Source organism: Lissotriton helveticus, chromosome 7 (genome assembly GCF_964261635.1).
Source record: "Lissotriton helveticus chromosome 7, aLisHel1.1, whole genome shotgun sequence".
In the NCBI taxonomy this organism is placed as follows: domain Eukaryota; kingdom Metazoa; phylum Chordata; class Amphibia; order Caudata; family Salamandridae; genus Lissotriton; species Lissotriton helveticus.
Genome location: NC_136068.1, coordinates 531446791 through 531461603, shown reverse-complemented (window position 1 = coordinate 531461603; position 14813 = coordinate 531446791). Strand labels below are relative to the sequence as shown.

The window sequence follows — 14813 nt, the reverse complement described above, 5'->3', positions numbered from 1 at the left end:
TACATCCACGGGTGATCTCTTATAACCTCCAGAGTCCCCCAGGACTCAATGCTGTCCCCTGTCTTCATCCGCTACTTTGAGTTGCTCGGGGATGTACTTACAGATAATAGCCCTAAGATTCACCAATACTCAACTCTACTTGACGGTATCCTCATACATCCAATGCCTCAAACACTGCCTGTGCATCACCCATACCAGGATGTCCAGTGCCTACCTGAAGCTAGACCCAAACAAGACAGAATGTCTGTCATTTGCTAAGATCAATAAACAAACAGTATAAACCTGGCTCAGTGACCTGAACCTTAACTGCTCCGAACCCCAACTTTCAACTGATCACTTGAATTCACTGTGGACACCAGCCACTCGCCCTCAAGGATCACATGGCAAAAAACACAAAGACAGCCTGGTACCAGCTCTCTCTTCTAAAGAAAGTGAAACAATTTCTTCTGAAAAACACCTTCAGAATTGTTGGTAAAGTGTCGTAGTTTCGCCTTTAGACAAAGGTAACACCTTGCTTCACGGCATCCCAGACTCCACATTGGCATCTCTTAATGGCATCCCACATGCTGTAGCTCGTCTCATTAGGGCCTGAAGAAATATGCTCACTTCCATCTCATTGACTCCGCTTGAAAGCCCACACCATCTTCAAAACCAGCGGTAACATTTATAAAGCCATAACGACCAGAACTCCCTTAACTTGCAGACAACCTGCTTCTCCTCCAGACACGCTCGCCATCTAAGGTTGTTTTCAACAGACCATCAGAATAAGAAGTGTAAAAAAAAAAAAAAAACGAGGTAGGAGGAATTTCGGATTTGGAACGACATCCCTTTATCCACCAGAAGTGGCATAGCTAGGCCTTTTGCTGCAGCGGCCAAATGTAAGGGGGTGCTACCTATTCCCCCGCGACGGCAGCCGGTAGGAACGGGGGGAGGCTGCCGCCTTCAAAACTCCTGCCACCCCCAGCGGCCCGCACTCCTCTTGCTACGCCACTGTCCACCAGGAAGGTCCCAACTCTGCTCCAATCTAGGAAAGAGTGGAACATGCACCTGAAGACTACATCACAATTCATTAACAATGTACAAAACCAGCTGCATCTCCAATCACTCATTAACTTTATATTTGTCTTCGATATTTTACAGCTCTCCTCTTCCTTTTTTCTATTTTCGCATTACTGAAATGCCACATACATAAAAGATTGGCATTCTATTCTCTTGTTTAACTAGATCAGAAGATGATGGATAAGGAAACATTTAACTTGTTTGTAACCGAAGTTCCCCATCATGCATATTTACTTTGAATTCTAATACATGTACTGGCACCCTCCTCCCTTGTGACTAGGACCATTGTTTGTTCAAGGGTGTTCATAGATTATTTATCAACCTGACTTTTTACTCTTTGTCAATGTGGCAGAAATTACATCTTGTTTGTAACTCATTTAGTAAATACAGTTTACATTAGGGCTCCACACCTGTAAGTAGTTCAAATCATTCTTATATAATCCTCCTTAAGACAAACTGAGCTCATTTATTTATGTTTATTAAGGTGGACTATGCAGCCTAATAAGTTCCATGCTGCTGTTCCTGGATATATTTCTATTTTACTCCAATGGCAAACCTCTTTGGTACAGAACAGTGTTGACTATCCTCTAAATTGCAATACAAAAATTGAACTACAAAAACTGGTTCTCAGTCTGGTCTGTACAGAGAATACAAACAGCAGGGTTGGAGGTCCTTGTCCCTCCCTAGCCTCCATCCCTTCATATAGTAGCATTCTCTGGGGGTTTGCAGAATACCACTTGCCTTACGTATTTGTTTTGTGAACTACTCCATTTGTAAATTTTGAAATGTGATTAAGTAGTGTATCAGTCACACTGCCAAAGAAAACACTGGTCACAAACCTGTTGTTGAGCTAAAAGCTTATTGATTTGCAGCATGGCCTTCAAATAGACAAGTTTAAATCATATAGGAAAGAAGAAAAACGTATTTGGGGTAATTATTAGCATGTCATAATGAAATACTAATTATTGAAATTTGTTTTCTGTCTTTTCTTTACAGGTTCTATTGTTGAGGAACGTGTGAAAATGTGTATTGATGAAACTGAAGAACTTCTTAATGGTATTACAGTCTTCACCATTGCCATCAAGTGTTTTGGTTTATGGACATCTGTAGTTAAGAAAACAAATTCAATTTTTGTTTTGTTAGTTTTTCCTTGATTTGTACATCTGTATTCCATTTTTGTGGATTCCATGAATGCCTTTGCCTGATCATTGCTTTGTCAAATGTTTTAGATAATGCTTGTGCTTTTGTCACAGTCCTGTTATCTTTTTCCTTTCAGCACTTAAGTGTGCAGCAGTTTGGTTTAAATTGTATTTCGCCAATCTCTGTCTTTTCTAGAGTGATATAAAAACAAATGGGGGAGTACGACACCCTTTTGTAGTTGCAAAGCGAGTAAAAATGCACAGGCCTGCAACCACAATAGTGTGTCGCAATGTATTATAGGTACTTTGTTAGTCATAGAAGAGTTTGACTCGCAGTCAAAATCGCAGATAGAATGGTTCCTGACAAGGACGTCCTCCTCCTATTTGCGATTCGGATTGCTCTATACCAATGGTGGGATGCCTTCCACCTTCGGAATTGTGGTTAGCAGCATTGGTGTGGGCAGTGATGTGTGGGGGGAACAGCGGTCTGTAGGTAGGAGAGCAAAGTGTGTTCCAGAGGACCTTTTCATGCCCTCCTTCTCCCAAACTCTCCTGATGTCATTAACAGGATGCAAAAAAATGTTTAATGCTGCTTTTAGGAGAATGTTTCCAATAACTCAATGCAATTGGGGAGATGGAAAGCTGCTGTGCTTTGCAGGCCTCCACCCCTGCATTCATAGGCATTCGCTTGAGGTTGCAAAATATCCTCCACATTATAGCTATTAGTTTTGCAACTTCTTGTTTTGAGATGCAACTGAATAGTACATCAGCCAAATTCAGGCCCAAGTCGTTGTCTGGTGTGTGTGAAAAAAACACTGACTGGTTTACGATCTGTAATCGGGAAGGGTTATATCACACAGGAAAAAGAGAAAAAGCATCTTCAAAAAAATGTTGCTTATGAAGCCAGCAGGATGAGGAGTAGTATGGCATATGGCCCCTTTTTTGAGAATTGCCTTGACTTCTGCTTCTGAGAGCACTCTCCGACATGGCAACCCTTATCGGACTCCGGACCGTTTCCTGTCTTGGAGATCCATAGAACTCTATTTGGAAACCTTCAACTGTCTGAAGAACCCATGCATCCGAAGTGAGACTCCCACCTGTAGAGAAATTAAGCCAGACAACCCCCTAACCTCAGAAGTGAAGAAAAGTGAACATGTAACGTTACTGGAAGAGTTGGAGGCTTGTTGTAGGAAGTTGTATGTATGTATGTATGTGTATGTATATATATATATATATATATATATATATATATATATATATATATATATATATATATATATATTCACTGAAAAAACCATAGGTTTCACACCAGTTATAGTTAGGAATTAGCATTTAAAAAACCTATTAAATTCACTGAAAAAACCATAGGTTTTACACCAGTTATAGTTGGCTGGGAATTTTACTCGCATAAAACCATTGAAATTCCCACGTTATAGTTAGTTGGACTCACTATAACTTGCGCGTGCTATGCACTGCTGATGACGTCACATATTACATCACTCATGACATGGTCAGTGACATCACTCATGACATCACTGATGACACCATCCAGTGAATGTGTGTCTTTCTGAAAAATAAATATTAGTGAGTAATGTTTAAATATTTAAATATATGTATTAATGTAACACTTTGTGTATAAGTGGCTGCATGGGTTGGTGTGTAGCTACATGTGTAGGTATATGGGTTATTAGATGTTTTTCTTAGTATCAGTATAAGTGTTTGTATGGTTTGGTGGGGGTATTACTTAGCACATAGATGCATGAATGACTGACTCTCTGTATGTGTTTTGAATACAGCACATGTGCAGGACTGTATGGGTGGATGAGTGTGTATATGTGTATGTTAGTGAGTGAATGACTGTCTCACTAGTGTCTTTACCAGTAACTACATATGTTTTAATCTAGTATATGTGAATATTGATGTATATAAGTGAGTATATGTGAGAGTGAGGGATTGTAAGAGTTCCTTTTTAAATTAGTATGTGTTTCTATAAGTGATTGTTTAAGAGAGTAAGTATGTGTAAGTTTCCTTAAAAGTAAAGTGGTAGTGTGTGTATAAATGTATATGCAAATAAATGGATGTTTAATAGTTTATTTGCATGTGTGAGTATGTGTGACAGTATCTTTTGGATGACTGTCGGTGTGTAACAGGATGTATAGGTGTATCACTACATATGATGAGTGAGTATATGTATGAGTGACTACATAGAACTGTTGGTGAATGAGTGGATGTGTATATAGATGGTGGAATTACTGAATTGGTTGTAACTGGTATGGGTATCTCCATTTGTTTGAAAATTTTAGTTTCTATTTTTGAATATGTGTTTCAAGGGTTACATTACAGTGAAAGGAGGTCTGTCAATCTGTCACAAGGATGGTGTCATCAGTGATGTCACTGACCATGTCATGAGTGAAGTAATATGTGTCGTCATCAGCAGTGCATTGCACGCGCAAGTTATAGTGAGTCCAACTAACTATAACGTGGGAATTTCAATGGTTTTATGCGAGTAAAATTCCCAGCTAACTATAACTGGTGTAAAACCTATGTTTTTTTCAGTGAATTTAATAGGTTTTTTAAATGCTAATTCCTAACTATAACTGGTGTGAAACCTATGGTTTTTTCAGTGAATTTCATCGTTTTTTTAATAGCAAATCTCTATAGGTATGAAATAATATTTTTTATAATGAATTTTATATTGTATAAATATGCAATTTTTTTTTTTTAAATATTTTTTGCCTGGTGCGCTCCCGGGGCGTGTACCGGTGAACGCACGGGTAAGCGCAATGTTACGGCGCGCCCCGGGGCGCGTACCGGGGAGCGTCCCGTTAGCGCTATTCCCGCGAACGAAAACAACATCGTGACGTATCACGTAGCCGCGTGATGCGTCATATGACGCACTGCGTAAGCGCACCCGGAAGCACGCGATCGCATACGATCGCCGCAACGTAAGCGCCCCGACGCGCCCCAGGGCGCGTAGCGTATGCGCGTCAAGCCATGTGACTTTAAAATACCACTTTTCATTGGTTCAGAATTTTTTTTTTTTTCAAAATATTGAGAAACCCACCAATTTCTCTCACTATTGCTTTGTACTTGGAGAGAGCAAGAGGTGTTCTTTGCATTATCTGCTTCTCAAAGTTTCCTGATCTACAGCAATGGCTGCACGGGAGTCATCCAGCAGTGATTCTGATGGTTTTTTGCGTGAGGACCCTCCTCACCACAAAACAAAGGACCACTTCATTTGGAAATTTTTTGACATCCCTGAAGGGAAAAAAAAGGTTAATGCTGCTAAGGTAACCTGCAAGATATGTGGCAGTATTTTATCCAGAGGCAATCCTAATAAAAAATATAGCTTTGGAAATGCCAATTTAATTAGGCATGTCCAGAGAAGACACCCAAAAAACTATGTCAGGGAGAGTGTGAGGGACCTGACACGGAAATTACCAAGAGATGGCAGCAGCACCTCCACTGGTGGAGCAACACCTTCAGGAACACCACGTGGAAGAATGGTCCCTAACGTGCAGCGGGTTTTTGCAGGCATAAAATTTCTATGCGTGGACTGTGATGAACTGCTCTGTTATGGGGAGCAGAGCGTTGAACTCATTGCTATAAAGAGACAGGAACACCGCTGCCCTCCCCGTCCCTAATTTTTCACAATTTTTTGCTCCTGTTGAGCAGTTTTGGAATCCCTGTTTTTGTTTTTCCCCTGAAAAAAATCTAAAAAAATATAAAATCGTTTTAAAAAAGTATAAAAAAAAGAAAAATTTAAAAAAAAGTTCTTTTCAGAACTACCTCCAATTTATAAAAAAAATGCTACATTTTTTAAAAACTCCGTCATTCTTTTTTCTCCATAGTACGCTCCCCGGTACGCTCCCCGGTGCGCGTACCGGGCGCCCCCCCCGCGAAAATCGAAAAAAAAAAATTGGGGACCCTTAGGGGGTATGGGGGGGGGTGTACCCTGCCCCCTTTTGGTCATTTCCCCCTTTTGTTTTTAGCCACCTCTTGTGTCTCGGTCCTACCGAACACAAGATGGCGGCCGCTCCGGACTGTTTTGAATGTTTACAGACACCCGAGAGCCAATCAGCTTCCCGTGCGCAAGTCGCGTGGCGCGCCCGGAGCGCTCCCCGGTGCGCGTACCGGGGCGCGGCTCTAGATATATACATTTTTTTTAACCTAAATTACTCAAAATCCTCTCGAGCACATATCTTGAGACATAGCAAAAGCACATCGGGCTACCAGTCCCTACAATTTTGCCAAGCTTGGTGAAAATCCATTCAGCCGTTCGAGCTAAAAGTGCGACCGACCGCCCTATGGAAATTAACATGGGGAAAACACGTTTTGGGACCCCCCTTTTATCTCGGCCCCCACTTGACTAATCCCCCCCAAACTTTCACGGAAGGAGCGGAGCGCCGCGAGGCAAAGTTGCTGAAAAATTCAGGCCGATTCCTCAACCGGCGCCAAAGTTATTCCAAATAGAATGTTGCGATTTCCCTATGGAAATCAATCCTAACTATAACTACCTACTGGCGACCGCCAGTAGGTAATATATATATATATATATATATATATATATATATCTTCTCACAAGAAATCCTTGGCGAAGTCCAGTGGATCCTGTAACAGAAACTAAATTAGACAACCACTAACCGCTCTATTTGTGGTAGTGTGGTTGAGCAGTTAGGCTTATCAGGAGGGTGTGTTAACCATTTTTTGTATTCACTCAATCAAGACTTACAGTGCTCACTCAGACAGAATCCAGACCAATTAGCTAAGTTTAAAAAGGTATACTTATGTTTTATTTCTAGAACCAAGCAGAACTTGCCACAGGTAGGTAAAATATGCTTTCAAATGCAAGGCTGTACATAGGAATACATTTTGTAGTTGGAATTGGAATCATTACAGGTTTGTGTTTGCTTTCAAAACAGTTTTGAATTCGTATAAATTACATTTGATTACTTTTAGATTACTTTTCAGTTACTTTGACTACTTGGGGTGATATGCCTAGATATCACACAATGAGCCTTACAAAATGCAGCTAGGTACGACAGTTTTGGCTATAAAATAAAAGTTACTTTGTTTTTAATACAAAAGTCATAACATTAGTTCCCATGGGAATAAAGAAGGGTATCGGTTTGCATAAGTAAGCTACCTGCAAGAATCGCTTTTGAGGTTTAGAACCAAGGTTCCCCAAGGTTTAGTTGGGCACTCAAATCGCACCACCGCCAGCGTGACTAGAGCGGCTGGTGCAGAGTGTAGGGGCTCAGTGTTAACCAGTGGGGCTAGGGGACCTTCAGTCAAAGGCTGCTTATGAGCAGGCCACTCTGTTGTGAGACCAACGCTCCTGAGGATAAGATCAGCATTGCAGGGGCCAACAATCAGCACAGGAGCAGCACCACCTGCGGCATGGAGGCGTCCGGATACAGGGTCCCAAGAAGACATCTGGAGCCCTGTGGTTTTCAGTGGAGATCTCTGGCTTGAAGAAAAAGCTGCAGCCTCAGGCAAGGAGGTTTCCTGAAGCTGACCACTGGCAGGAGAGGTAAGTTGGGTTCTTGGGGGTTGCCTGCACACCATTGGTTCGGTCACCCAAACCGACACCCCACGCCCCAAGGTCGAGAGGTGTCTGGTGCATGGGTGTCTTGAGGCTTAGGATCTTCTTACCAGATTGGATTGCGGTCGGGGTGACCCCTCAAGTTGAGACTGCAGGTGTCGGTCTAAAGCTTGAAGTAGGTCAGATCCTAGGTCAGGATTGCTGGGGAGACCTCCTCGTGGTGTTGGGCCACTCAAACTCGGGCCATGGGCATCGGGTGCAGAGTGGTGTAGATGTGCAGAAGTGCCTCAATCCGGGCTCTGTGTTGGAGTCTTGGATTGAGCGAATCCGGTGCTACCAGGAGACAGAGTCTCTGAGCTGAAGGCAGTGCAGGTCTTCCAGTTTCTGGGGGGCTGCTGGCTGCTGGACATGCCAGGGTTTCACTGTGGACATGTTGGATTTGGGACACGCCAGTACGGCTGGGGCCAAAGCAGTTGGTGTCCTCTTCTTCCTGGGTCAGCATGGCTCTTCAGTTCTTCTTCTTTCTTCCTTGAATCTGAGGAGGCAAGGTTCAGGGTCACCCTTAAATACAAAATTTAGGGGCATAACAGGGTTGTGCAAGTCGAGACCAGTAGGTCGCGTGCCAGGAACGATCAATCCCTTTCTTAGGGTATTTGACAAATTTGGCTAGAAATGTGGCCATCCATGCTTCAATTTCAGGGATAAGTGCTACCTCCCCCTCCAAAGAATCTGGTACATTCCATGCACTGACAACTGCATGCCTCTTTCTCAAGAGGTTTACACAGCTGACCTGTGACGTACTGTGCCACTTAGTCGTTGGAGTCCATTCTGCTGTACGCAGATGGATTATATCAGGGTCTAGCATGTCAGCTGAGGGTTGGTCAGCGTTGTCATTGGCAGTAAGAGGAGGCCAAGGTAAAAAGGGGCCCATGTGAATAGTCAATGTCCTCAACATTCAGAGCAGATCATCAGCCAGCCCCAGAGCACCGGCAGGAGGCTGGGTGTGGGCCCGAAAGCCTGTTTTTAGAACCTTTTAGCATCCTGATCTACCGCTGTAAGCTTCCGCTTAGGGCGGGAAGGCACAGGTTTTGAAATGATCTGAGGTGGAACCATCTAAACATAATCCTCAAAGACCTGCCTGTACAGGCGTTGCTCAAGCTTGCCCATTGCCTCCACCTCTGATCTATGAATAGAAGCACCCACTGCCTCATAAAAGTCCATGTCCCAAGATAGGAAGGACTAAGCCTCCACCTCGACATAGACTTTCTCAGTAGACTGCATACTGTGTACTCTTGAACATGGAGGTTACCGTTTGACTTGCGCTATGGAAGACAAAAATCCATGTTAGGAGACTATATTCCTTTGATGAAGGATGACTAGAATTATGCATACTGGAGCTACATATGCAATAATGGCGATAGAGATATATTTTGATACAACCGTCTGGGATATGCCTATATGAAGTGCAGGACCGCTTTATTGAAGATATACCAGGTCTTTGGTAATAAATTGCAACCCTGAGGTAGCCGGCTAGGAGGAAACTTGTTGGCTGGGCTGATTATTTGTCTAGATCTACAAAAAAATGATTTTTCATCGAGACCATGTGAATCCTGTGTATTACTATTAGTTAATCCTGTAGATTCGGGCTGGATGGAATGCACATATTGCTGATATTATTGATAATGCAAACATTGTTCAAGAAATTGACGAGATGACAATGGAATAATATCTCTTATCGATTAAGAATAATATATGTTTAGATAAACGCTCCAGTTTTATCTTTGTAAAAAAAAAAAGTTTTTAGTGTAGTGTTTCATGGGCAGCAGGATCAGACAGTTGAGCGTTTCTTTTTGGTATTACTGACAATACTGATAATATACTGGTGCGATTGTCTCATAGCCTTACTGACCTTTTTTTTCGTTGATAGTGTAGTGGATGTGTTCACCATTATCCATTCCTCAATTGCAGATGCGGGCCAAGAGAGTTTGCCATTCAGCCATTCAATAGTTATAATGAGGTGGGATGCCAAATAGACTATGCCTACCGCTCCCATCCCACCCTCCTAGTAAGATTTATAGCATTTTGCCATAGCAACTCGTGGATTCTCTCACTCCATAGAAAACCCCTAAATCCTCAAGACCAGAATGGAGACAAAATTCCTGTGGAATCTCAAAGGGGTCATTTTGGAGTAGGTATAAAATCGGTGGCAGGAAAAACTTTTTTTAAATGGCTGATCTGCCCAGTAGTAATAAGGGTAAGTGCAGACCAATATTGAATTACGCTCACTGGCTTTGACATTTTATTTCTTTTTTGCAATAGAAGCCCCCCGAATATCGGAATCCCTCATTAGTTATTCTCAAGCCAGAGTCCTACTGAAATGACTAGAGGCTTTAATGGGTATAATGTAGACTTGCCTATGTTTATCTTTAAGTTAGAATATGTGCCATATATGTGTAGACATACCAATGCTAGAGGGCTGGATCACTCAGATTCCTGAAGGTAGATAAGTAGGTCATCTGCATATAAGCATAGTCTATAAGAAAGCGTGGGCTTCCTTTCTTCTAGTAGTTCATTTGCTAATGCAAAAGGTAAGGGTGATAGAGGGCAACCATTTTGGGTACCTCTTAGAACCGGAAAAGCCTGCGGCACTGTTCCCCCAACGTGTACTCTAGCTGTTCAGTTTATGTAGAGCAAGCAAATATACCTAAACAATTTAGGCCAAGGTTCATCCTTTCTACAATTCCAACCCACAGAATCAAAAGTGTTTTCACGTTTCACCATCAGCAGTTCCAATGGGTCATCCATGGGGTAATGGTACACTAGTCCTCGTGTACATCTGATTTAATTACCTTTGTCAAACATGTGGCCAAGACTTGAGCTGCCATTTCAGTGTTGAGGGAAATTGGGTTACAACTATCAGGAGGTTTATTGGGTTCTAATATTACAGTTATCACGGCCATGCATATGTCTTCAGGTAATTCTCCTTGACCCAGTACTTCATCCAGCATTTCCTTCAAAGGTGGCATAGCCCCTTGCATTGTTAATTTACAGAATTAACTCATCTTTTTCGGTATCCTCTAATAATTATTTTCCTTGTTATTGATGCAGTGTATGAGTAGGTCTTGTAGAAACTCTTGGAGTGCTGTGGGTTCTGTAAGGTCTACACTGCTATACTGTGGCTGGTAAAAACATAATGCAATACTAATAACAAAGTACCCCAATGGGTGTCTGACTTGGTTGATATGCCTACTGGAGTCTCACTGCTAGTATAATCAGTGCAGCTGCTTTCTGGCCTTATTCTTCTGTTGATAGACATGGCCTTGTGAGGCAAGCCTAGCCTCTCCGAATGTTATTTGGGATGTATTGAATTTGTGAAAGGTAATATTTCTAAGTGTCTCAGGCTATGATCTGATGGCATATTCTGCTTCTAGACTTAGTAGAAGTTCTACAAGGCAGGGCATTTCTTCTTTTGGCCTCCTATCCTGTCTGGCCTTATAACTTATGATCCGCCTCAAAGGCCTCCCAAAGGGTTAGACCGGAGTTCACCGAGTCCATGTTTAACTCAAAACACAGATCACCTTTTTCAGTATATCATTTTTTTTATATATAAATTTAATTTCCAAACAATTTTTATTAACATTTCGTTCTTTGTTACAATGACAGTATATTTCACATGGTGCACAGACATAAACAGAATATTGTACACAGATTACTACTTCTATCGTATTATATATCAGAGACTCGTCAGCCCAAGTCAGTGAGACCAAGCGAACCGTCAGGGTGTATCTAATAAACTTCATATATTACAGTGTATTTATTCACTACAATCTGACTCTGACTCATCGGATGGGGGGGCTCACATATATATTTCCCCGGTAGGTAATCCAGCTTCCGCAAATCTTTGTCCATTTTTTGGGGCACCCTTGGTGAACATACATGGACATTTCCCCCATCATCGCCATATCCATATCTTTGCACCATTGACTAATAGTAGGGCTTAGTCTGGACCCCCAACATTGTGCAATATTTCATTTTGCCACTGTCATACCTAGAGTAACCCAGTCCTGCGCAATAGTGTTTAAATCTGTAGGAGCCCAGATGTTGAGGAGACAGCATCTCGGGTCTGGAAGAATTATGATACTTGTGACCTGGGAGAGCGTACGCATCACCGCCCTCCAGTAGCGCGCTATCAGTATATCATTTTTAGGTCCTGTATCTATTTATCTCCTGTCACTGAGCAGCTATTCCCCTTGCACATTATCTCCCCCAGTTAAGCACTAATTCTAACAGGGAGTGGTCCAAGAGGCCCCTATCCAAAATCTGCACTTGCCTGACCATAGTAAATTTGCCATCTGGCATCCGAAAGTAATCTAGTATAGACCAAGACAGATGTGTGTTTAAGTAGAAGGTAAACTCTCTTCAGTTAGGGTGGAAATAATTCCAAACGTTGACCAGAGAGAAAGTTAGTGAGACTTGTCACTCCTCGCTAAAAGGGAGCACCTGTGCTCATTCTGTATTTTTGCCAATCTAGTACACCAATCAAGTCCCCCATATATTCGGACCACCAGTCCAGCGGCTGTGATGTGAAATGGCCTAAGCATTTCTGTAAGGTGGGGATCAATGATTGAGAGGTGTACATGCCCACAAATGATCCCAGTCTTAACTGCAGTTGACCAGTGATTGCACCTAAATGCCCCTGAGTATCCCACCAAGTTCATTGGATAGAAACGGGGAAATTATCTGCAGGAGAATCGCCATGTCATCACACACTCGCAAATCCAGCATGTACCATTCCAGAGAACGCCATGCAAAAAAGAGACAATTGGTGGCCATTAAGTGGGTCTCCATAAAGTGCCCAGTGTCATCATTTTATTTATTTGCCTTATTAAGGACCACCTCCACCTGATTCTGTGTAGTAAACCATTTACACTCCAAGTAATGATTCTGATGAATTTAGGTTGAGCAGTATGTCTCACCCCCATGAGGTGTTGCGTATGGTGTTGCCAGCGTCTGACTGGCATGTATGCAATCGGGTAATGCCCGATGGGCTGGTCTGACAGGTCAAAGTGATGGACGTTTTTTGGGCCTGTTTTATGGTCTGAAGGATCTTATTTTAAATGTTAATTTCACTGATGTTAAAGCAAGCATTTCTTGCAGCAAGATCATATCCATGCATTCCTCTTTTATCTTTTAGCCTTTGGATCTCTAATCTAGAATATTATAATCTTTTGCGCTCCAGAATTTACCTCACTCTTTTCTCTTTGTTCTCAGGATCGAGTCTCTGTACTTCAGAAATTAGGGGATCAGAGATCTGCAGGAGCCCTGGGTTTAAGAAAACAGTGTGCCATCTCTTCTAGGAAGGAGAGGTGAGCCTGTTGTCTGGTAGAAAAAAAAACCTCATGAGCCTTGTTTCAAGAGATACCTCTGGGTTTGAGCCCTCTACTCCCTCTGGAAAGCCTACAAATCTTAAAGTGTTGTAGGGGTGAGCATCACTAAGTGCCCTCCACTCATGTGGCCATTTTGGTAGAGGTTGTCTCGAGTCTACAAACCTTGACTCTAAGCTCTAGTTCGGCAATGCAACCCTTCACCTCAGACACTCAGTCTTTTGCATGGCAAAGGTCCTGATGCAGGAGAGTTAAGTCCATCCCACTTTCACCTCTTTTGGCCGCAAGTGCATGTCTTAAGACCTAGATAGCTTGAAGGATTCATTTTGTTGAGACAGAGGCACCTGTTTCAAGCTCAGTGGCTGGGGCTTTATCATAGCCCTTTCTGGTATTTCAGTCTTGGGAACAAGCACTTCAGTATACTTGTCCATCTTCTCTTGTTTTTTGGCCATCCTCAGTTAATTTTTAGCCACAAGTGAGTTGTGGCTCGTGTAGTGCCCTTCATTTGCAGACATCGGGGTGGATGTCTTGGTGTTAGAGTGAGGTAAATACATAGCACATAGTAGACACCTTAATAATGCTTGAGTTTTTTGCTGCAACCTCAGTGAACTGCACCAACCTGCTAGTACCCCTTCCTACAGGTGGCATGCACAATTGGGAACCCAAGCAAGTCGCCACCAGACAATGTTGCAGAGGCTGATTGTATGCCCAGCCTGGAGTGGGTGTAGCGTTTGGTAGAATATTGGCTCTCCCCAGACACAACACAGTCACAGTTTAAAAGTGTCTCCTTTGGATTTTGAGAAAGAAATATTCATCTCTTTGAACTCTACTACTTCAAGAACTAAAAGATCAGAGAGAGACCACAAGCTACAGCACCCTCATTCATGCCTTTAGACACATCTATTGAGGTTGAGGATGGTGCTGCATTGTTTCTGCAATCTGCCATGTTAATAGGTGTTACCACTGCAGGCTGCCAGCCCATCTATGTTCCCAACCTTAACAACCTTCGGGTTGGACCACCACCCAAACCATCTCTGACTCCCACCTAGGCCTGCAGGCTGCCTCTCTTTGGGCTGTACACTGTACTTTAACTCGCCAGCTTCAGTTTGTAATTTGAAAGGGTACCAGGCATGCTGATTCATATCCGGATGTTTATCAAAGGGAAAAGGCCCCTTTGCCGCCACTGCAGCGTCCAATTCGCGGCTTGCGGTAAACTAGGCCACACCAGCAAAGGCCCAGGTGTCAATCTTTAGAACAGACCATGTGGGGCATCACATTATTTTTTGCTTGTGTCCCCGCTGTGCCAATGGTCTCTCTTGCTTTTCCTCCAGTCTCAAAATCGCGGCGCAGCCTCTCGTTCATTGTTGATGGGGAATTGCACTGCTTAAGGCCATCGCCCCAGGGCTCCACACAGTTCCTCCATTTTTAGGTTCTGGCTTTTTTGTTTGTTCTGCTGGAAGCGTGCCCAACTAGTCTCCACTGGATCTCAAGTGGCAATGGCTACCGCACCAACGCCAGTGGGGGCGCAGACCCCCTTTTTCTAGGGAACTTATAAGTGGCCCTCACAGCACTCATGACCTCTGGGTCTAGCCAGCTCTCACTGTGGTTCTCTCCTCACCCCAAAATGGAGTCATTCTGTAGGACTGGTTTTCCAGTTGATGCTCTCCCTCTTCTCAGTGTGCTTTA

General features: G+C 42.9%; 1 protein-coding gene across 4 annotated transcripts in view; it reads left to right on the top strand.

Annotated features, from left to right (window-relative positions):
- The window catches only part of LOC144768719 (up-regulator of cell proliferation-like), a 583220-nt gene that overhangs the window by 414048 nt on the left and 154359 nt on the right, over positions 1 to 14813 (top strand). For all 4 annotated transcript variants that reach the window (XM_078652593.1, XM_078652591.1, XM_078652592.1 and 1 more), the window contains one exon: positions 2056 to 2115. In XM_078652593.1, coding sequence (XP_078508719.1) covers positions 2056 to 2115 — 60 coding nt within the window. The remainder of the gene's footprint in view (positions 1 to 2055; positions 2116 to 14813) is intronic.